Genomic DNA, 22,379 nt, shown 5'->3' on the forward strand with positions numbered 1-22,379 from the left:
CTTGTACTGTCCTTGTCCCTGCTGCTTCACTGCACTCTGCTTCTCATATACATCTGTATCTTATACCCCATTTCCCCGAGAGAATCCCCTTGGTTCATGTTGTTAACTGTCAGTTGTGTAGCGTTCCTCTTGGCTGATTTCTCCATCAAGATCCTTTTAAGAGACAATTGGCTAGCCTATAGGTGGAGTCAGACACTAATACCAGATCCAGTTGTGACCATCATTTGAAGGATCACTGTACAAAGTACAGCACTTCCTTTAACTGCTTTCCCAAGAGAACAATGCATTGGGCAGGCACCCTTAGCATCATGTATTACCATACGCATGAATACTTATTCACCAAGTTGTGTCCGACTTTCTGTGACCTCACGGATTGTAGCCCACTACAGTCCTCTGTTCATGGAATTTCCCAGACAAGAATGCTGGAGTGGGTTACCATTTCCTTCTCTAGGGGATCTTCCTGACCCAGGGATTCAAACTGCGACTCCTGCACTGGCAGGCAGATTCTTTACCACTGAGCCCCCTGGGAAGCCGGTATTACCAGTATATTGAATTGTATATTAAATTGACTTTTGGATATTAAGAAAAATAAATGGTATAATTTCCTCTCTGTATAGACTGTTACTTATTACCACTATCATTTATTAGGTTTAAAGTATGAGTCAGGCTCCTGCCTGACTTGAGTTGCACATGGATAAGTTTTAAATTTTTGTGCTTGTTAATTCTGTATGTTAAAACAAGTATTATAATGTCTATTTTGCACTTATTTTCGAAGATGAAAGAAAGCCACCAGAGTGACCAATAGAACAGGGGGAAAGTTAAGTAGTATTTTTCTAGTGTATTTTCTTTTGAGTGATATTCATTCTGTGCTTAATAACTTACACACTGTTAATGTCATACTTGCCACCATTCATTCGTATTAGAAAACTTGAGTATATCTCTGGGAACCTTGTATCTTGAATCTGGCAGTCCTTGTATACTTTGAGCCATGTTTTTTTTTATCTTGTTTTAGAAATTTCCTTGTTTGTTATCTCAGTTTAGGACCTGTGTGAAAATGATCTTTTGTCATAGTGCCATCTCCTGTAAGATTGGACAAAAACCAATCTGGAGATGGTTTAAAGTGGAGCAAGTGTTACATAACTTTACTGCCCTAACACTTTATTTTTTTTTTCAAGTATATAATTTTCAAAATGGTCTCACCTGTTTTCTGTCATAGGACTTGGGTATTGAGTTGTTGAATGTACTGCATCGAGTAATTTTGACTCGAGAATCGCCTTCCATTCAACTGGCTTCTCTTGAAGTGGTCAGGCAGATTATCTGTGCGGCTCAAGAGCACGTGAAGGAGAAAAGACGAAGTGCAGAAGGTGAATATTAAACCACAGCGCCAAGCTTTTTAAAGTATTGTTTATGTGTCCCTGTCATCCTGAGAATCTGTTGCGTATAGTACAAATGAAACACCTCTAGGTATGGCTTCAGATTCTCTCAGTTGTCTCTACATGTTACCTTGGGTATTATCAGTAGCTAGAGTATTTTTCCTTGGGAAAATTAGAATTTTAACAGCCCTGGAAGGAAAAAAAAAAATCCCTTATATGGATTGAGTACTTAAAAGTGTTTGCCAGTGTACAGGGAAAGAATTACTGAGTTTTTTTAAGGACTTAGTTTTATAAAGTGATTAAATTGCTCATTTATAAGTCTGATTTGGTATTGGTGAGTATATCATTTAAGATTACGTTTGACTACATATAACAAAACCCAGTACGACAGTAGATTTAAAACACAAGGACTTATTCTCTCATCTACAAGAACTCTAGAGGTTGGCAGTCTTGGGATGAGATGGCAGTTTCATAAAGACATCAGAGACCTCAGTCCCTATCTTTCTGCCCAACCACTACTTAAGGTGGTAAAGTCAGTGCTGGAGCTCTAGCCATCAGGTTCACATCTTAACTGCATGGAGTTAACCAGACAATATTGAAAGGCTGAGAAGGTCACCGAGGATTTCTTTTGATCCACTACAATAAGAAGTCCAAATAAAGACAACTCCTTTTACCTCCGTAACTGCTTTCTCGTTCATTCTTTGAGACCCAAGGCTTGGCGCATTTAAATGTGTTACCTACAACAGAAGCAAAGCAAACGTTAAGTATTTATTCAACACTGTTCTTTTTGTCTTCTAGTCGATGATGGGGCTGCTGAAAAGGAAACCTTGCCAGAATTTGGAGAGGGAAAGGACACGGGAGGACTTGTGCCTGGGAGGTCTTTGGTCTTTGCAACACTCGAGTTGTGTGTGTGCATTCTAGTTAGGCAGCTCCCAGGGCTAAATCCTAAACTGACAGGTAGCCCAGGAGTGAAAGCAACAAAGCCACAGATGCTGTCAGAAGATGGAAGTAGGTTGGTTTCAGCTGCGTTAGTTATCCTCTCTGAACTTCCTGCAGTGTGCTCTCCTGAAGGTATGTTGTGGTCTGTGATGGCTTTACTTGGCTGGAAAGGAGAGAAATGGTTTTGACAGATAATGGAGATAATGGTTGCTAATCTTTTTTTCATTAAACAAATGGTGACCCAAAGATTTGGGTATTATCTCTAATCCTTTATGATTAACGTTATATTAATTTATTTTACTAAAAGGATGAAAGTAAATATAGGGACAGCATGTACTCTAGAAAAATAACGCTCTTCAATGGTTTTTTTTTTTTTTTTAGAAATATTTTAAACCAGTTGATGGCAATTACTCTCTCTGGGGCGTTTTTTGGTATACAGTATCTAATGGACTTTCCCTGCTTCAGTTTTGATAGAAGCGTCTCATCATATCCAGTTCTGTTTGGAATCAAGTCCATACTTTAAATACAGAGTCTAAGGCTCTCCATAGGGCTCTGTTGAGTACAGCTGCCTCCTGATACCTTCTGTGTGAACCATAAACCTAGGAGGGTCCATGCTTAGCCCTGTTCTGTGCTATTGCAGGCGGTGTTACTTGATCTGAAATGACACCACCCCTTCTCTCCTTTTTAAAATTCTGCCTTCCTTTGAAATTCAACTCCAGCCCTACTTCATCTGTGAAGGCTTCCCTAAAAACTATGGCTCATACTGAGTTTTGTTTTTCTGTGTGTGTGTGTGTGTGTGTCTGTGTGTGTGTAGCTTCCATATGTATATACATAGTTTTTTTTGTTATATATAGAGGCATTATATGTAATATATTTTTATATAGAGAAGATAAACATATATATATATACAGACATATGTCTTACTTCCAGCAAAATGTTTACCCTCTAGTACTCTAGCACATAATAAGGACTCACTACTTAACAGATGCTTAATTGGTAAGCATATTTCTGCTTAAATGTGACTTGACAGACTTATATGCTGTCTTGTTTTTAATATAACTTCAATCTTCAATTTGACTTAAAACCTTGTATTCCTTATTCTCACACCTGCCTTATTCCCAAGAGTGCAGAAAAAGTGACTAGCAAAGGATTAAGGGCAAAAATACACTACATGAGTTTGGTGGATAGCCCCTGGGAAAACTTAATTGACCGTTTTAACTTTAGTCTCTTCCCTTTCCTTTTAAACAAAGTGACTTTTTAACTACTTAGTAGCCATGGAAACTTTATAATTTTTTGTATTGACTCACTGCAAATTGCAAGGCTTAATATAAAATAAATCCCCCAAATGCATAGTAGTGAATGTACTTAATGCCACTGAGCTGTACACTTAAAAATGGTCAAAGTGGGACTTCTCTGGTGGTCCAGTGGCTAAGACTCCATGCTCCCAATGTAGGCGGTCTGAGCTTGATCCCTGGTCAAGGAACTAGATTCCACATGCCACAACTAACACCCAGCACAGCCAAATTAAAAAAAAAAAAGGTTAAAGTGGTAAATTTTTTGTTAAAAATATTTCACCACACTAAAAAAAATAAATAAATTCAGTGTTTGTCAACTACCAAATAAAATCACACAGCACAATAATACTGTGATATAATTTAAATAACATCTCCAATTAGAACCTAAATTTAATCCAACCTTTAAAATCTTAAGGTTATTAAAATTGTTATAATCATTAATGAAAAATAAAAGCTAGAAATCTTTGACATAACCTTACTCATTTGGTAATTTCTTCTGAGGAACTATATATAGACTGAAATAGTGCTTTTCAAAATGTCTTATAGGAAGCATCTCAATCCTTCCTACTATACTGTACCTCACAATCGGAGTCCTCAGGGAAACTGCCGTGAAGTTACCTGGGGGCCAGCTGTCTTCAACAGTTGCAGCTTCCCTACAGGCTCTGAAAGGAATATTGTCTTCACCTATGGCCCGAGCAGAAAAGAGCCGTACTGCCTGGACGGACCTTCTCCGTAGTGCTTTAACTACGATTCTTGACTGTTGGGATCCAGGTAAGTCAGGCTCTGGAAGCAGTTGTGGAGTTTGTTTTAAAAAGCAAGACAGACAGTTTTTTGAGAATAAGCTGTTTACTTGATTGTGTTTGGCAGTCTCACCTAGAGGAGACCATGTTCACTACCTATTTAGAGGGTATGTATCATAGGTAGACGATATCTATGGTCTCATTTTAGTATCTTTAACGCTAATGCAAAAAAATGGCTAGAAGCCTGTGTGTTGACAGTGAGAGCCCTTCAAATGTAATAATACGTTAATTTTAAAATATGGTGTCATCCATGTCACAATTTTTTAATACACACTGTATATTGAAAACTGGATAAGATACATTATAATTCCAGAATGATCTGGTTTATATCCTCACTCCAGCACCAGTGCTAAGTGATTAGACAAGCTATCTAACTCTCTGAGCCTTAGTTTTCTCATTAACAAAATAAGGAGATTGTGTTACAGGAAACTGTTAGATCAATAACATCATATATGAAAATTATTTCACTTTTTACTTGGTGTATATCAGTAAGTAATAGCCAGTATTATGTTCAGTATCCATTCAAATTAGTTTTTCTCTGTTATTGTTATATAGGTTTTATTTTCAACATTGTCATGGTGATTGTAACAAGTGTTTACACATATTATAATTAACCCTGCCTTCTTTGTTCTGTTTATCAATGTCACAGTTCACCATATTCTGTTTCATGTCATAAAAAGATTTCAGTTGAATGCAGCAATTTATTGACCACACACTTTGTGCCCAGAGTGGGGAGTCTAGGGAAGTCTAGTGCCTACAAATTGCCATTGAGTGTGATTAATACCATAGAAGTTCCTGAAGGCAACAGTAATATCTTACTTATCACTGCATTTCTAGTATAATGAAATAGAGACAGCTGGAAAAAAATTAGAATGGTTCTGTTTGAGTGAAACCAGGCAGAGTGTCACAGTAGGGTTCTGTGGAAGCACATGCTGAGATGCAGTTTGGCGAACAAGTATCTTTGAAGGCAGTGGGGAAAGCAGTGTTAGGCAAAAGAAGTCAAACTGCAGTAAGAGTGTCCAACAGAACTCAGCACACCTGCGGGGGTCCTCTGAATATTGCCTATCAGTGCCTTTCAAAGGACAACAGTGTTTGCACTCCAGCTCAGATGTGGCTGCCCCCTGAACACTGTGATGTCAGTAAAGGCAGCTCTGGGGCTGAGGTCAACCTGAGGGAGTTGACCACATTCCTCACAGCTGGGCAGGACCTCCCCCTATGGAGGGGAGCTCAGTGGTACCCCTCTATACCTACCAGAAGAGATTTCTGAAAAGAGTTTCTTAAAGGATAATAAAGTAGTCTCCATTCTCCACGTAGACATCATAGAAATGTATTCTCACACATTTTGATACAAGACCAGGAAACTTAAATATATGGTGTATTTGGGGACAGCAGTAGTGCAATGAGTGAATGTGGGTTTGAGGGGAAAGAGTAAGAAGGTAGTGAATGGTAATGAGTAAAGAGATGAGGTTGGATGGTACATGGGGTCAGATGATGGAAGGTTTGGCATGATGGGTAACTTGGACTGCCTTTAATAGGCATGTTTGTTCTTAAAATGGGAGCGAAGTGATAGGGTTTGCATTTCTAAAGACTCACTTCGGCAGCAATATAGAGAAGAAAGCAAGACTGCTGGAGACAGGATTGTAGCAGTAAGGGTAATGAGGAATGGTATAATGAAAACTAAAATGTTAAGCAAATATTAACAAAATTTACTGGTAGTTTGGTATAGGAGTTGAAAGGGTAAGGTGATTTGAGCATTCATGGTGCTCTTAACAGAAATACCAAAGGGAGGGTTTTCAGGGGAAGATAGTGAGTTGATTTTGAAATGCCTACAGGATAATCAAGTGGAACAAACTATGAAGCAGTCAGGGATTCAAGAAAGTCTGGCTAGAGATGGTTTTAGACTGCATGTGTTCGGGAGTTGTCAGTGCCACCTATGGGATGGTTGAAATCACCTAACTTGGGTTTATGCAACAAGATGGGAGGAGATTCTGAATATAATGCAGGTCAGTTCAGTTCAGTTCAGTCGCTCAGCCATGTCTGACTCTTTGCGACCCCATGAATCGCAGCACACCAGGCCTCCCTGTCCATCACCAACTCCTAGAGTTTACTCAAACATGTCCATCGAGTCGGTGATGCCATCCAGCCATCTCATCCTCTTTCGTCCCCTTCTCCTCCTGCCCCCAATCCTTCCCAGCATCAGGGTCTTTTCCAGTGAGTCAGCTCTTCGCATGAGGTGGCCAAAGTATTGGAGTTTCAGCTTGAACATCAGTCCTTCCAATGAACACCCAGGACTGATCTCCTTTAGGATGGACTGGTTGGATCTCTTTGCTCTCCAAGGGACTCTCAAGAGTCTTCTCCAACACCACAGTTCAAAAGCATCAATTCTTCGGTGCTCAGCCTTCTTCACTGTCCAACTCTCACATCCATACATGACCACTGGAAAAACCATAGCCTTGACTAGATGGACTTTTGTTGGCAAAGTAATGTCTCTGCTTTTAAATATGCTATCTAGGTTGGCCATAACCTTCCTTCCAAGGAGTAAGTGTCTTTGAATTTCATGGCTGCAGTCACCATCAGCAGTGATTCTGGAGCCCAAAAAAATAAAGTCTGACACTGTTTCCACTGTTTCCCCATCTATTTCCCGTGAAGTGATGGGACCAGATGCCATGATCTTAGTTTTCTGAATGTTGAGCTTTAAGCCAACTTTTTCACTCTCCTCTTTCACTTTCATCAAGAGGCTTTTTAGTTCCTCTTCAAGCCAAAGAAAAGAATTGTAATGACTAGAGAGTGGGCAGCAGTGTAAATTACACTCTGGAGAGCATGCTAAACAGTGTTTAGGCTCAAATGAGAAGTAAGGAGGGGAAGGATCAAGTTCAGGCTTCTCTTGACCGGAAGACAAGAAAGCGAAGGAAGATACAGGGTCAAGGAAGTTGTTTTTTTTTTTTTCAGATGAGGGTCTAGCATGAGTTCCTACTAATGGGGAGAAAAGGTGGAGATAGTATTTGAGTTGGAACTATTAGGGAAGAAAGCAGCATCCCTTTCTAGGCAGAAAGGAAAAAAAAAATTCACAGCACATTTAGAAGGATGAACCTCTGCCAATATGAAGACAAGGAGTAAGGATGGAAAGTAGTAAGTGTAGGTTGTTAGGTTGAGTTATGATGAGCTTGTCTCTTTCATCTCATGCACAGGCACACAGATGGTTTTCTGTCATCTGTCAGGGAATGAGGTTAGCACATGGAGGATTTGGACTCGCTAGTGAGAATAAGGAAGGGGCTGATCGTGCTAGGGAAAACATTTACAACATAACAGATTGCTCCAAAACTTAGTGGCTTCAAAGAACAAACATTTATTATCTGACAGTGTTAGAAGGTTAGGAATTGGGTAGCAGTGTAGCTGGGTGGTTCAATCTCAGGGTGTCTCATGAAGTTACTGTTAAGATGATAGCCAGGGTCACAGCTAAAGAACCCATTTCTGGCTCGTGGCTGTTGGTAAGAGGCCTCAGTCTCTCACTGGTTGTTAGCAGGAGGCCTCAATTCCTTACCACATGGTGCTAATGTTACAGGAACCTTGCATCTTGTTGTAGGTAAAAGAGAATAAGAGGAACATTGGGCTTCCCTGGTAGCTCAGCTGGTAAAGAATCCACCTGCAATACATGAGACCCCACTTCTATTCCTACGTCAGGAAGATCCCCTGGAGAAGGGATTGGCTACCCACTCCAGTATTCTTGGGCTTCCCCAGTGGCTCAGATGGTAAAGAATCTGCCTGCAATGCGGAAGACCTGGGTTTAATCCTTGAGTTGGGAATATCCCCTGGAGAAGGGTGTGGCAACCCACTCCAGTATTCTTGCCTGGAGAATCCCCATGGACAGAAGAGCCTGGCGGGATACCCTCCATGGAGTCACAAAGAGTTGGACATGACTAAGAGACTAAAGCACATAGGAGAATTGGGGAGGAGTGGGAGAATAAGGAAATTTTAAAAGAAATGGGAAGAGGAACCCAGGAGAGCATTATTTATGGAGAAGAAAAAGACATTTTTATACTACATAGACTTGTAGTTTCAAGTCACTATAAATAACTAGAAATAACTTGGCTGTATGGGAAACACTGTGGCATTATAAGTAACAGTATATTCTCTGGAATCAAACTTAACACCTTACTAATAACTGTGATTTTGGCAAATTACTGAATTTCTATTCCTCAGTTTCTTGTCCATAAAATGGGGGAAATGAAGAATACCTTCCTCATGATGTTACTGTGAGGATTATATATAAAGTGCTTATAATAATGCTTTCATAATTTTAAATGTTGGCCTTGCACCTTTTTGGCCTGAAAGTTATCCAGATTATTCTTATAAATATATATCTCCTTCCCATCTGGAATTTTGCTTTCATTGCTGCTGTGTTGCAAGTGTCAACTCAAGTATTAATCTCCTCAAACCTTCCTTTGACTGCCCAATGTAGTAACTCCTGGGTTGCCATTATCTTTTAATATTTATTTTTATTCATAGACCTTGTGACTAGCTGAAATTAAATTATTTACTTCCTGACATATAGTACATCTTCTCTGTAAATTGTATTCCCAGGGCCAGAAAGAGTGCTGGCACATAAAAAGTTTCTTAAATATTTGATGAGTAAATGTTACCAAAGAATATGTGTATGTAATTTCTTCCTAAGTAGCAACCCATTCTTAGACAATTTAATGAATTGAATTCGCCACGCCTTTTCAAATAACATTGATTTTCCACAGCAGATTTATTAAAATTATTTAATGAGAGTATGACTTTGGAAAATGAAGGTAAATTACATCTAGTAGAAAATTCCTTTAAATGATTGTGACACACAGATTTTCACATTTTTCTGTACTCTTAAGGTACTCTTAAGGTAGTATATGTAACAAAATGCTAAGTCATTTTTACTTGACACATGTATTATCAAAATATGAATACTTTAAGCTTAGCAAAGAAAAGACAATTGTCCAAGCACCTCTGTATTTCTCTTCAATAAAAATAATAAGAGTTAATTTATTTTGAGCATTTATGTACAACATGCTATTCTGAATGCTATATGAGGATTAACTCATTTAACTTATAAACTTAAGTACTATTACTCTCCTTTTCCAGATGAGAAAACTGAAGATAGGGTTAAATATCCAAGGTCACACAACTAATAAATGCGTATATCTAGTAAATGTATATGTGTATTTACTGATCTCTTTACTTGTTAAGATTATAATTACTTTGGTAATTCTTGACTCTAGAATTACTTAAAATGTGCATTCGGAAGCTATACCATTTGCCAGGATTCTTAGTAAGTCACTGTTTATTGTCTGTAACCCTTTGGTGCGCAAAAGAAATTGTTACTACCAAACTGGAGAAAGTTTCACAGATATGTAAGACAGTAAATATGACAGTATCAGGATCTGTTTTTCATAGATTACTTCTCCTTAGTAGATGCAACACACCAAGAACTTGATGAAGTCAGTCTGCTTACTGCTATCACAGTATTTATTCTGTCTACAAGTCCAGAAGTAACTACCATCCCATGCCTTCAGAAGCGCTGTATTGAGAAATTTAAGGCCACTCTTGAGATAAAAGATCCTATGGTAAGTGTCTTTAGAAGACAGATGTTTATAATAGGAATACATTTACTAGGCTTTTGCAAAACTTTTCTTTGTGATTTTGTTGGTTCCAACAAAAAGTACCAGACTAAAGTTTTTATTTTTAGGTTTGGATTAATTAATATTCTTAGGTTAAAGTCAAATAATAATGGTCTTGTTTTTTGGCCCTGAGGATAGAATGTAGTTAGTTAGAGAAAGATACAGAAAATATTAAAAATACCACCAACTAAATCTGAAATAGGGGCATCTTAAAATTGATACTTTCCTAGAACTTAAGTGGATTTCCTTTCAGAAGGGAGAGGAAAGGAAGACTCTAGCACATGCCTTCAGTATATGACTGTAAAATAATGAGACCAATTTCAAAAACAGCACATACAAATTAATCCCATTCCTTTCTGATCCTTTCATTCACTTGGTTAATTTCCTATGTTTTTAGGTGCTGCAGAATAAGTTTGTAGCACGATCACAAATAGATAAACTCCTAAAATTCAGGAACCAGGTTTTCTCTTAGAAAAAAAACAATCATTCAAATATCATCACAATTAAATAAGGGATTATTTGTATATCTGATGTATAGTCATCTTTTATTCTGTTTATTTCCTCTAGCCTAACAGGAGCTTTATGTAGCAGTCTCAAAATTGTGCCTCTGATATGTGATGACACATAATTAATACAGTCTAGACACAGTTCCCTAACACCTTCATTGCATCAAATATATGTGATTTTTCATCTAAAACGTTTTCCAAAATCTCCAAAATATTTTTCAAAGTTCTTTTTTTTTTTTCCTCATATATATTACAGAGAGACACATAAAGGGGGAAAATAGAAACTAGTCAAAAAAAGAAAAATTAACCACTTTATTCCCACTCCAAGCTGTCACAACCACTGTTAGCATCCAAGCTTGAATTTAGTGTTTGGACTTGCAGAATTGAAGATAAAATAAAAATAAGTTTTTTAAGTTTGAGGGCGGGAAAATTTTTTCCTTTACATTTTTAAACTTTTAAAAATTTAATTAAAACTTACATTTTAATGTAAACGTAAATTTGTATTTATGGTTTATACTTTTTTTGTCTCTTATCTGACTAGGTACAAATCAAGACCTATCAGCTCCTCCTTTCCATTTTTCAGTATCCGAATCCAGCCGTTTCCTATCCATACATTTACTCTTTAGTATCCTCTATCGTGGAAAAGTTGCAGGAAATAGATAGGAGAAAACCTGAAGACACTACTGAGCTTCAGATCATTCAAGAAGGCATAAAGGTCCTGGAAGCACTGGTGGCCGTTGCTGAGGAACAGCACCGTAAGTGCTAGCACCAAATGCATACAAACAGAGTCAGTCCAAAGTCAGAACTTAAATGTTCTTTAAAGTGTAAAACATCCCATTAGTCACTTAATATTGTATTTTCACATTTGTGGAAAGGCAGATGTTGATGTTAACCCCAAGTATTGATATTATTTAGTATCAATTTGGGAGAAGAGATTGGAAGAACTGCTTCCCTTCAGGTTGGGGAAATAGGTTCCTATCAAGTGTGTATGGAACATTTACATCCCTAAAACCAGGACTTACGTAGTTTGTTTACTTTCCAGGCTCTCAGCTTGTGGCCTGTCTTCTGCCCATCCTCATTTCCTTCCTTTTGGATGAGAATGCCCTGGGATCAGCAACTTCCATAATGAGAAATCTCCATGACTTTGCTTTGCAAAATCTCATGCAGATTGGGCCTCAGTACTCATCGGTCTTTAAAAGTGTAATGGCTTCTTCTCCAGCCTTGAAAACCCGCCTTGAAGCTGCTATAAAGGGCAATCAAGAAACTGTCAAAGTCAAGACACCAACATCTAAACATACTAAGAACTCTGGGAAGAGTTCAAGCATCCAGTTAAAGACCAACTTCCTCTGATTTTTTTTTTTTTTAACTAGTAAGCACCTTAACACAATACTTGATCATTTCCTTCACTTTGGGGGCAAAAGTGACATTTTAGACACAAGTGCACTTGACGTCTGGCTATTTGTTTTAATTTAAATAGCTTACTTTGGAAAGTCACAGCCAATTTACTTTTTGTGGTTTTTTTTTTTTTTCTTTCATATAATAAAACCACAGAGCTCAGTCAGAATTCTTGCCAGGAATGTCAATAAAATGCTAAAGAACTAAACTTAGAAAACCAACCACTGCTTTAAAAACAAAATTTATTTCTTCTAACAGTCCATATACAGGTATACTTAATACATTGACAGATATAGATTTGACTCTAAATAAATTATCTGCATTTATATTGTACCCCAATTGCTAATTCAAAATTCTGCCTTATTCAGTAATTGTATTAAACTTTCTTGGAGTTCTCAAACAATGTAAGTGACTGGAAAGCTATTTAGGAAACTTGGTTTAGAAGTATCTAACATATATATAATAGTACAAATTAATTACAGTCCTACAGGGTAACGTAAGATTCGGTATCTATAAATATCATGACATTTTACGATCTATTAGTTTCATTTGTATTGAGTTTGGAAAATTGACATTTTAATCATTTTAAATATAACCAGGGCATTTCAATTTCTCCCATGGATTTTCTTTTACCTCTGTTCCTAACAATTTTCTTCATTTTCATTTGTGGCAAACATTCATAACAATGAGTTTAATATAATTCATATCTATATTTTAATTAACTATCTGTTTCTATAAATGTTCAATTTAGTACAAATTTAGATCATCAATGAATAAAAGTATGTTTTTTTAACATGAAACATTTTAATATAGAAAAATCTGATGATGAAGTCATTTTGGTTGAAAAGTATTTTTTAATTGTTGATGATCATTGACTCTCCTTCTACTTCAGTGTTACACTGTGTGAATTAAACACTGTGTCAAAGCAAAGCACTTCCCCATTAAATATTAAAACTCGAAGTGAGAGGGGCATGTTCAGAATGGAGAAACACTTCAAGTCAAGCAAAAGCAATGTGATGTACTCTATTTTATTATATTTGTATATAAATACACTTGTAAAGTGTTGAGAATGAAAAATTTGACAAATTCTAACACTACAATCAATTTTTCTAATTTACATAAATAAAGCTAATTTTCTTTATCATTCTTGTATGTGAAATTATTTTACCCACAAGATGGCTGGTTAGTCTTAAAGAGTCCAGAAAATCATTTCTGTGGAGCAAATAATATTTTCTCTAAAACTTAGCCTGTTTTCTCAGAAGAGTCCTGTTTCGGGCACATTCTTTTTAGTGGTTTGCATTCTTTGTCTTCATGAATTCGTATACTTACTGTTTCCTTCACCTGAATGCCCTTTTCTGCCTGTTCTATCTGGCTGACTTCCACTCCTTTTAGATCTTGTTTAAATGTCACTTTCCCTAGATAACTCCTTAAGGCTTCTTACCCTCCCCTCAGACCAAGCAACTGGAACTGCTTCTTCATCTGTGTTCCTACAGTACTTTATATATTTTTCCATGTATTGAACATCACATCACATTTTAATATTTCCCTTTTAGACTGTGCCTCCTGAAAGTGAGAAATTTTGTCTTCTATAACTGCCTGTGTGGTATCAACAAGACACTTAAAAACTGCTGAACTGCACTGATGCAGGATGAATTTGAACTCAGAAATGTATTCCTTTGCAAGGCAAATGCTAGACTGGGATATTCTCAGGATAAAATTGTTTGTTTCTTTTATATTGTTTTGTGTTTTGTTTCATTTAGTGTGTTTGTAAACATTAAGGTTTCTGCTCATCATTTAGCGACCTGGCATCCTGAATTAAGTGGAAAAAGGTGCTATACGAACATCAGTAGTTATGAAAAAATATCAAGTCCAATGTCAAAGAATTAACTTTGAGTTGGACACTATTCTATAACCTTTTTCTTTGTAATGTATCATCTTGTTTAATACAATATTGGGTTGTTGGGGGGTTTTTTTGCCTCACCCCGCAGCTTGTAGGATCTTGGTTCCCTGACCAAGGACTGAACCTAGGCCCCCAGCAGTGGAAGCAAGTCCTAACCACTGGACTGCAGGGAATTCCCTCTTTAATACAATATTGAATTAGTTAAAGATATCCTTACTGATAAAGGAGGTAAGAGGCTTAAAGGCTGAGGTTTGAACCCACCTTTCAGTGTTCCACATTCCCTCCAGAGCTTTCCTCACTCTTTCTTGAAGATATTTTCGTTGAATATTTCTCCAAATTGCCACCAAAAGTTTTATGGCTAAAACAACAGAAAAAAGTAGAAGTTTGTGACCTCTACAATTTCCATGGGAATAATGATTATACAGTTAGATACTGATATAAGTCCTGACTTGTTCAAAGGTGAATACTTAAAATTGAGGAACACATCAAAAATTCTTTACATCTGTTTTATTTTAATGAGTCTCCAGTTGTGATAAAGCAGTTGCCCCTTAACTAACAATAAATCTTTACAAATTAATTCTACGGATAAGTGACTGGGATTGAAACAAAGTGATATAATATTTGCCTTGAGCTTTATGTTTTTCTAAGGGCAGAAAGAACTATACGTAAAAGGTCTTAACAACCTGGATAACCATGATGGTGTGGTCACTCACCTAGAGCCAGACGTCCTGAAGTGTGAAGTCAAATGGACCTTAGGAAACATTACTATGAACAAAGCTAGTGGAGGTGATGGAATTCCAGCCGAGCTACTTCAAATCCTAAAAGATGGTGCTGTTAAAGTGCTGTACTCAATATGTCAGCAAATATGGAAAACTCAGCAGTGGCCACAGGACTGGAAAAGGTCAGTTTTCATTTCAATCCCAAAGAAGGGCAATGCCAAAGAATGTTCAAACTATCATACAATTGTGCTCATTTCACATGCTAGCAAGGTTATGCTCAAAATCTTTGAAGCTAGACTTTAGCATATGTGAACTGAGAACTTCCAGATGTATAGAATGGATTTTGAAGAGGCAGAGGAACCAGAGATCCAAACTGCCAACATTCATTGGATCATGGAGAAGGAGAGTTCCAGAAAAACACTGACTTCTGCTTCACTAAAGCCTCTGACTTTGTGGATCACAACAAACTGGAAAATTCTTCGAGATGGGAGTACCAGACTACCTTACCTGTCTCCAGAGAAGCCTGTATGTGGGTTTGAAACTTCTGTTTCAAGAAGTAACATTTAGAACCCAACATGGAACAACTGACTGGTTCAAAATTAGGAAAGAAGTACAATAAGACTGTATTTTGTCACCTTGCTTATTTAACTTTTGTACAGAGTACATCATGTGAAATTTGGGGCTGGATGAATCACAAGCTGGAATCAAGATTGCCAGGAGAAATGTCAACAACCTCAGATATGCAGATGATACTAATCTATGGGCAGAAAGTGAAGAGGATCTAAAGAGCCTCTTGATGAAGGTCAAAGAGTCTCTTTAAAGCTAGCTTAAAATTCAGCATTAAAAAACTTAAGATCGTGCATCTGGAATAGAAGGGGAAAAAGTGGAAGCAGTGACAGATTTTATTTTCTTAGCCTCAACATCACTGCAGATGGTGACTGCAGCCATGAAATTAAAAGACGCTACTTGGAAGAAAAACTACAACAAACTTAAACAGCATGTTAAAAAGCACAGACATCACTTTGCCAACAAAGGTCCGTTTAGTCAAAGCTGTGGTTTTTCCAGTAGTCATGCACGGATATAAGAGTCGGACCACAGAGAAGGCTGAGCGCTAAAGAATTGATGCTTTCAAATTGTGGTCCTGGAGGAGACTCTTGAGAGTCCCTTTGACTCAAGTAGATCAAGCCAGTCAATCCTAAAGGAAATCAACCCTAAATATTCAGTGGAAGGATTGATGCTGAAGCTGAAACTCCAATACTTTGGCCACCCGATGGGAATAGCTGACTCGCTGGAAAAGACCCTGATGCTGGGAAAGATGGATGGCAGGAGGAGATAGGGGCAGCAGAGGATCAGATGCTTATATATCATCACCAACTTAATGGACATGAATTTGAGCAAACTCCGGGGGATAATGGAGGACCAAGGAGCCTGGCATGTTGCAATCCGTAGGATAACAAAGAGTCAGACATGACTTAGCAACTGAATGACAAATAAATAGTCTCATTCTATTTATTCCAATGTTTAAAAGCTTATCGTGGAGATTCTTAAAAAGAAACCTTGGAGATACCATATTTTTATTAATGGAGCACCTAAAGCAAAATTTCTACTTCTATAAAAGAAAACTCCACCAACAACCTAAAGGGATCATTAAGGCACTTTAAAAGATACAAATAAGTGCTATAAAAGAGATGATAGCATAGTGCTATGGCAACTCTGCAACATGTATGTTGAGGGATGAACTTAAACCCTCAAGCTAATAAACTATGATGTTAATAAAAAGCTGACTATCTATGAAATAAAGTCTATACTACCCAAAAACTATAAACTTAAAATGTTGAATCATTTCTGGCCATTTAAAGGAGTCTAACTGTATTTTTAAAGAAAATAAGAGGTCAATGCTACCAATGAAAAATTAATATTGACACTGTTTTGCTTAAATATCAGGATCAAAATTTAATCACTTCTCTGAAAAATAATCTAGATGGAAAAAACTTTATAAGCAAGTATATGTATATGTGTGTGTGTATACATGCATATAAACACGTATCAGCAAGAGTGGACTGCTTTATAAAATAAAATATTCCAAGAAAGAACAAAACAAGTGAGTTATTTTTTAAAGCATGCCAGTGACACAGCAAAAGCAGTTTTGTTACTGTTGTTATTGAAGTTAGTACAAATGCCCTCAAGGGGGAAAAAGAAAAGTGCATCTACAACTAAAACAGGTTCTCCACTGAACAATGAGGTAGAAGCCCTGGTATTTCTCTGCTGGTTACTTGTTTCTGATCTTAAACCAAGCTCTGGGCCTTGTAGTTTATAATCAAATGCTGGAGGAGTACCTGCTGCTTCCTGAGTTGCCAGAGTGACTTGTCTCCTACCCTTTTCTCCCTAGTAGGGTCAGATACTAGAAACACATCATCTAGGCCTTCATTTAAACACAAAAGCTTCGTAAAAATAGATTTACTAAATTATGGAAATACTTTTATTTCAGTGGTCAACAGACTATCATGAGTCAATATCAGATGAGATGTGGTTAGAACATGTACTTCCTATTCCCCAGTCAGCTGCATTGTGACTTTGCTACAGGTTTTCATCGCAAATGCATTCTCTTTTCAGTAACAAGGTGACCATTCTGATTTCTCAATGTTGTATAAAAATTTTTGTAGAATTTTCTACAATATTAAAGTGTTTCTTTAGTTATTTATGTTCTTAACATAGTACTGGAACTTCCAGAAATCACCTAAAAGGTCCCTGGGCAAATACAAGTCTAAACCATTTAAAACAGTTCATTCTATTTTAAAAGGTTGGGGTTTCCATACTTGTCCTTGAAAACCTGTCTAGCACGTTTCATTATGTGAGTTTCAAAATCATCTTTTCTCTAATCATTTTAAAGTACCTACTTTTCAGCTGTTTCTTATATGTTACACCTAAAGCACAACTGACAAAGAAAAAGGTAGGTAAGTTGGACTTCATCAAAATTAAGAACTTTCATGCTTCAAAGGACACCATCAAGAAAATGAAAAGACAACCCACAGAATGGGAGGAAAAATTTTGCAAATCATATTTAAATTTATATTATGTATATAAATTTATATTATATACATATATATGTATATATAGAGAGAGACCATCCAGCGTATATAAAGAACTCTTAAAATGTGACAATGAAAAGTCATCTCAATTTTTAAATGGGCAAAGAATTTAAACAGGTATTTCTCCAAAGAAGATATACAAATGCCCAATACACACATGAAAAGATGCTCAGTATCCTTAGTCATGAGGGCAGTGCAAAACCACGATAAGATACGACCTCATTGCCACTAGGATAAGTGTGATCAAAAAAACAATAACAAGCTCTGGGGAGGATGTGTAGAAATTAGAACCTTCTTACATTGCTGGCGAGAATTAGTGCAGCTGCTTTGGAAACTGGTAGTTTCTCAAAATGTTAATCATAATTAACGATATGACCCAGCAAGTCCATTCATGCAAAAACTTGTACGTGGGGACTTCCTGGTGGTCCAGTGGCTAAGACTCCATCCTCCCAATGCATGGGCCCTGGGTATCAATCCCTTGTCAGGGAACTAGATCCCACATGCTGCAACTAAGAGTTTGCTTGCTGCAACAAAGACCCAGTGTGGCCAAATAAATACTAAAAAACCCTGTACTAAGCCCTGTACATGAATATTCACAGCAGAATTATTGATAGTAATCAAAAGTGGGAACAACCCAGGTGTCCATCAGCTGATGAATATATAAACAAAAGTGGTATATCCATTCAATGAAAAATTATTCAGCCATAAAAGGAATGAAGTATTGATACATGCTATAAAATGGATGAAACTTGAAAATAGTATGCTAAGTAAAAAAAGCTGGAAATAAAAGGCCTCTTGTCATATGATTCCATTTTATGAAATGTCCATTGATATGAACTGTTTATGAATAGGCAAATCCATAAAAACAGAAAGTAGATAACTGGCTGTCAGTGAAGGGAGGCTAGAGGGGAAGGTGACTGCTAATGGGTATGGGGTTTCTTTTTGGAATGTGGGAAAGTTTCTGGAATTAGACAGTGGTATTGAAGGAAGGAAATGGCAACACACTCCAATATTCTTGCCTGGAAAATCCCATGGACAGAGAAGCCTGGTGGGCTACAGTCCATGGGGTCGCAAAGATTCAAACACAACTGAGCGACTTCACTTTCACACTTTAAAAGGATGAATTCTGTGGTATGTGAATTTGTTATGGACTGAATTATGTCTCCCAAATAGATGTAGTCTTAACACCTATTACTTCACAGTGTGACCTTATTGAAAAACAGGGTCATTGCAAATGTACATAGTTACGATGAGGTCATATTGCAGTAGGGTGGGACCTTAATCCAATCTGACTAGTGTCCTTGTAAGAAGAGGAAAATGCCACTGGCAGACACACAGACACAGAGGGAAGATGCACATGTGAAGATGGAGGCAGAGCCTGGAGCTACACTGCCACCACGGAGAAATGCCTGGCCCTGCCAGAAGCTAGAGAAGCAAAATCCTCCTTCCCCAGAGGCTTTGGAGGGAACATGACCAGTCAACACCTTGGTTTTGGCTTTTAGCTTTCAGAATTATGAGAGAATAAGTTTCTGTTCAAAACAGGATTCTGGTACTTTGTAATGGCAGCCCTAGAAAAATAACAGATTTATATCTCAAAGTTTCAAAGAAGGAGTGAGTTACAAACAAGTTAAGAGACCAGGCTATTCTCAGCAGAAAGCAGTTGCTCAGTATACAAAGTGAACACAGTTTACCGTGATGGAAGGAAAAGACACTACAAACAAATGTTTACTGTTCAAAAAATCAACAGGCTAACAGCTATGTTTTTAGGGAAGATCCCCTGGCGAAGGAAATGGCAACCCACTCCAGTACTCTTGCCTAGAAAATTCCATGGATGGAGGAGCCTAGTGGGCAAAGAGTTGGACACAACTGAGCAACTTCACATAGTTATTTTACTTAGTAATGCTATTTCAGTTCCCAAAATACAACACATTTCTATTGTTGCTTTTCTTTTCTGCCTACTGACTATGGTATGGTGGTGTATGCAACTATGCGATTTTAGGAAAGCCACCTTACCGTCTGGGTTTTCACTCTTCTCATTTACAAAATGTTTTTCTTCCTTCATATTTTAATGAGAAACAAATGACAGGGTGCATCTGAAAACACTTGAAACTCCAACTGTAAAGCATTTATTCTTTCAATGACATGATTGTAGCTGTTTATCTAAATTAAGCTTTATTCAAAAGTCTTAATTAAAATTTCCTTAAGGCTATGCTTACCAAACATGCTTGATCCTACAAATCATTGGAGGAAAACTGTTATAAAATCCAGATATTTGGAGCTCACCCTAGAACCACTAAATCAGAATCTTCAGAGAAAGGGCCCAAGACTCTTACTTTAGCTAGGCCCCATGTGACTCAAAAGATCTCACAAACATCAGAAATTCTTCCCTGCCAATATCTGCTTACATGTAGTGTGCCTGGAAACATCAGGAAAGCATATTGAAAAAAATAAGTGCCCCTACCCCAACAAGCCAGAAAGTAATAACATGCTAAAAACAAATGATCAAAACACAATGGGGACATGTAACAATAAAAAATACATGTCCAAGAGTCTATGTTAATATAAATTATTGAATAAATAAATGGTGGAAAATAGACCAATCTCTCATGCAAAAGAATTCCAAATAATTTATGTGAAGCCAACTCCCTATCCCTTAAGTGTGGGCTGCAGGTAGTAATTTCCTTTAAAAAAGAGGAGAAGGAAAAAAGAATAAATTTTACACTGGAGAAGCCTTAAAACATTACCTCAGCCAGGTGATCAAAATTAACATCAACGATGAAAAGTCATGTTGATAATATGTACCCTTGACACTGGGCTTCCCTGGTAGTTCAGCTGGTAAAGAATCTGCCTGAAATGCAGGAGACCCTGGTTTGATTCCTGGGTCAGGAAGATCCCCTGGAGAAGAGACAGGCTACCCACTCCAGTATTCTTGGGTTTCCCTGGTGGCTCAGATGGTTAAGATTCCACCTGCAATGCTGGAGACCTGGGTTCAATCCTTGGGCTGGGAAGATCTCCTGGAGGAGGGCATGGCAACCCATTCCAGTATTCTTGCCTGGAGAATCCCATGGACAGAGGAGTCTGGCATGCTATAGTCCATGGGATCGCAAAGAGTCAGACACAACTAAGCGACTAAGCACACACACACTCTTGACACTATATGATGAGAATGGCACTTTACTCTTGTGGTCTTCTTTCTAAAAGCCCATAACCCCAGTCTAATTATGAGAAAAACATCAGACAAAATCATATGGAAGAGTATTCTTTGAAACACCTGGCCAGTACTTTCCAAAGCCATCAAAGTTATCAAAAACAAGGAAAGTCCGAAAAACTATCAGAACCAGGAAGAGCCTAAGGAGACATGATGACAAACTGTAACAAATTCTGGATAGGATCCTAGAACAGAAATGGGACATTAGTTAAAAACTAAGGAAATCTGGACTTCCCTGGTGGTCCAGTGGTTGGAAGTCCACTTGCCAATGTAGGGGACACAGGGTCGATCCCTGGTCCTGGAAGATTCCACATGCTGTGGGGCAACTGAGCCTGAGATCTAGAGCCTGTGAGCCGCAACTACTGAGCCCATGTGCTGCACTTACTGCAGGTTCCAAGCTTAGAGCCCGTGCTTTGCAGTGAAAGAAGCCTGTGCACTGTTGTTAGAGAAAGTGTGCACACATCAGCGAAGACCCTGCACACAGCAACGAAGACTCTGCACATAGCAACGAAGACCCAGCAGAGCCAAAAATTAATTAAAAAAAAAAAAAACTAAGGAAATCTGAATACAGTATGAACTTTAGTTAATAATAAAGCATCAGTTTGGTTCACTAGTTGAAATGTACCACACTAATATATAATAACATATTAATGGCAGGCAAAACCAAGTATGTGATACATGGCAACTCTGTACTATCTTCCCAACTTTTCTATAAATTTAAAACTGTTCTAAATTTTAAAGTTGATTTAAAAAGAAAAAGAAAATCTGATTTAGAATGTCCGAGGCATGGTCCAATAATTTGCATTTTTACCCAACACTTGTTTTTCATTTTCCTTCTTGCGTTTTAGTGCTTCTCATTTTCTGAGAAGCACTACCCTAAGGTCAGCTCCCAGTATGGGTTTCAACCTAAAGCAGAATGACTGTGAGGCTGCTTGACCTCTGCCTACAAGAAATTTACTGATTAACACTGTAAATACAGGTATTTACAAAGTAGGTCAGCTCTGCCTCTGTTTACCTGTGCTTTTAGGGATTAGTCAGAACAGGTAACTCTGTCTCTGGTCACTAGCAGGAAAAGGTGTGGTGGAATAGAAAAGTAGGTACCTGGCTTCCATTTTGAGAGTAACGCCCATCTTAATAAGTCTCAAAACACCTTAGTCACTTCCATTTTGTTTATGCTGCTCCCTTTTCATGTATTACTTCCTTGGGCTCCATTCCAGATAAAAGAAATCAAGTGCCAAGCACTGCCCTACAGAATGAACCCCTGAAGATGGCCACAATAAATAATGTACCTGGACCCCTCTTTCGAGCAGTCATTTCTCTAGTTTGAGTCATCAGCTAGGCACATTCCTAATGCTTTTTCTGTTCCCTCCTACAGATAACACCAGCGCCTTATGCAGCTGAAAAGACTAGAGCACTGAATGGTATATACAGCGGTGTTTAGACAAGAGATCACTAAGTTCTAGGTATAACAGACTTAAGGATCCCTCGTAATTCATACTGC

General features: G+C 37.7%; 2 protein-coding genes across 11 annotated transcripts in view; one reads left to right on the forward strand and one right to left on the reverse strand.

The window, feature by feature from the left end:
- Window positions 1–13,103, forward strand: part of HEATR5A (HEAT repeat containing 5A) — a 113,813-nt gene extending 100,710 nt beyond the window's left edge. For 6 of the 10 annotated variants that reach the window (XM_081548032.1, XM_081548031.1, XM_081548036.1 and 3 more), the window contains 6 exons: window positions 1,217–1,364; window positions 2,172–2,444; window positions 4,154–4,378; window positions 9,853–10,007; window positions 11,109–11,322; window positions 11,610–13,103. In XM_081548032.1, coding sequence (XP_081404158.1) covers window positions 1,217–1,364; window positions 2,172–2,444; window positions 4,154–4,378; window positions 9,853–10,007; window positions 11,109–11,322; window positions 11,610–11,917 — 1,323 coding nt within the window. In that variant the 3' untranslated portion in view covers window positions 11,918–13,103. The remainder of the gene's footprint in view (window positions 1–1,216; window positions 1,365–2,171; window positions 2,445–4,153; window positions 4,379–9,852; window positions 10,008–11,108; window positions 11,323–11,609) is intronic. The other 4 variants (XM_081548033.1, XM_081548037.1, XM_081548040.1 and 1 more) reach the window with 3 other exon arrangements.
- The window catches only part of LOC145528591 (uncharacterized), an 80,230-nt gene that overhangs the window by 5,422 nt on the left and 52,429 nt on the right, over window positions 1–22,379 (reverse strand). The window contains exons 8-10 of the mRNA XM_081547258.1: window positions 14,124–14,220; window positions 11,590–11,810; window positions 1,201–2,110 (exon numbers count right to left, since the gene is read on the reverse strand). The gene's annotated coding sequence lies outside the window, so the exon portion shown is untranslated. The remainder of the gene's footprint in view (window positions 1–1,200; window positions 2,111–11,589; window positions 11,811–14,123; window positions 14,221–22,379) is intronic.

Source organism: Giraffa tippelskirchi, chromosome 12 (genome assembly GCF_054371585.1).
Source record: "Giraffa tippelskirchi isolate mGirTip1 chromosome 12, T2T-mGirTip1v1.2.pri, whole genome shotgun sequence".
Classification (NCBI taxonomy): Eukaryota; Metazoa; Chordata; class Mammalia; order Artiodactyla; family Giraffidae; genus Giraffa; species Giraffa tippelskirchi.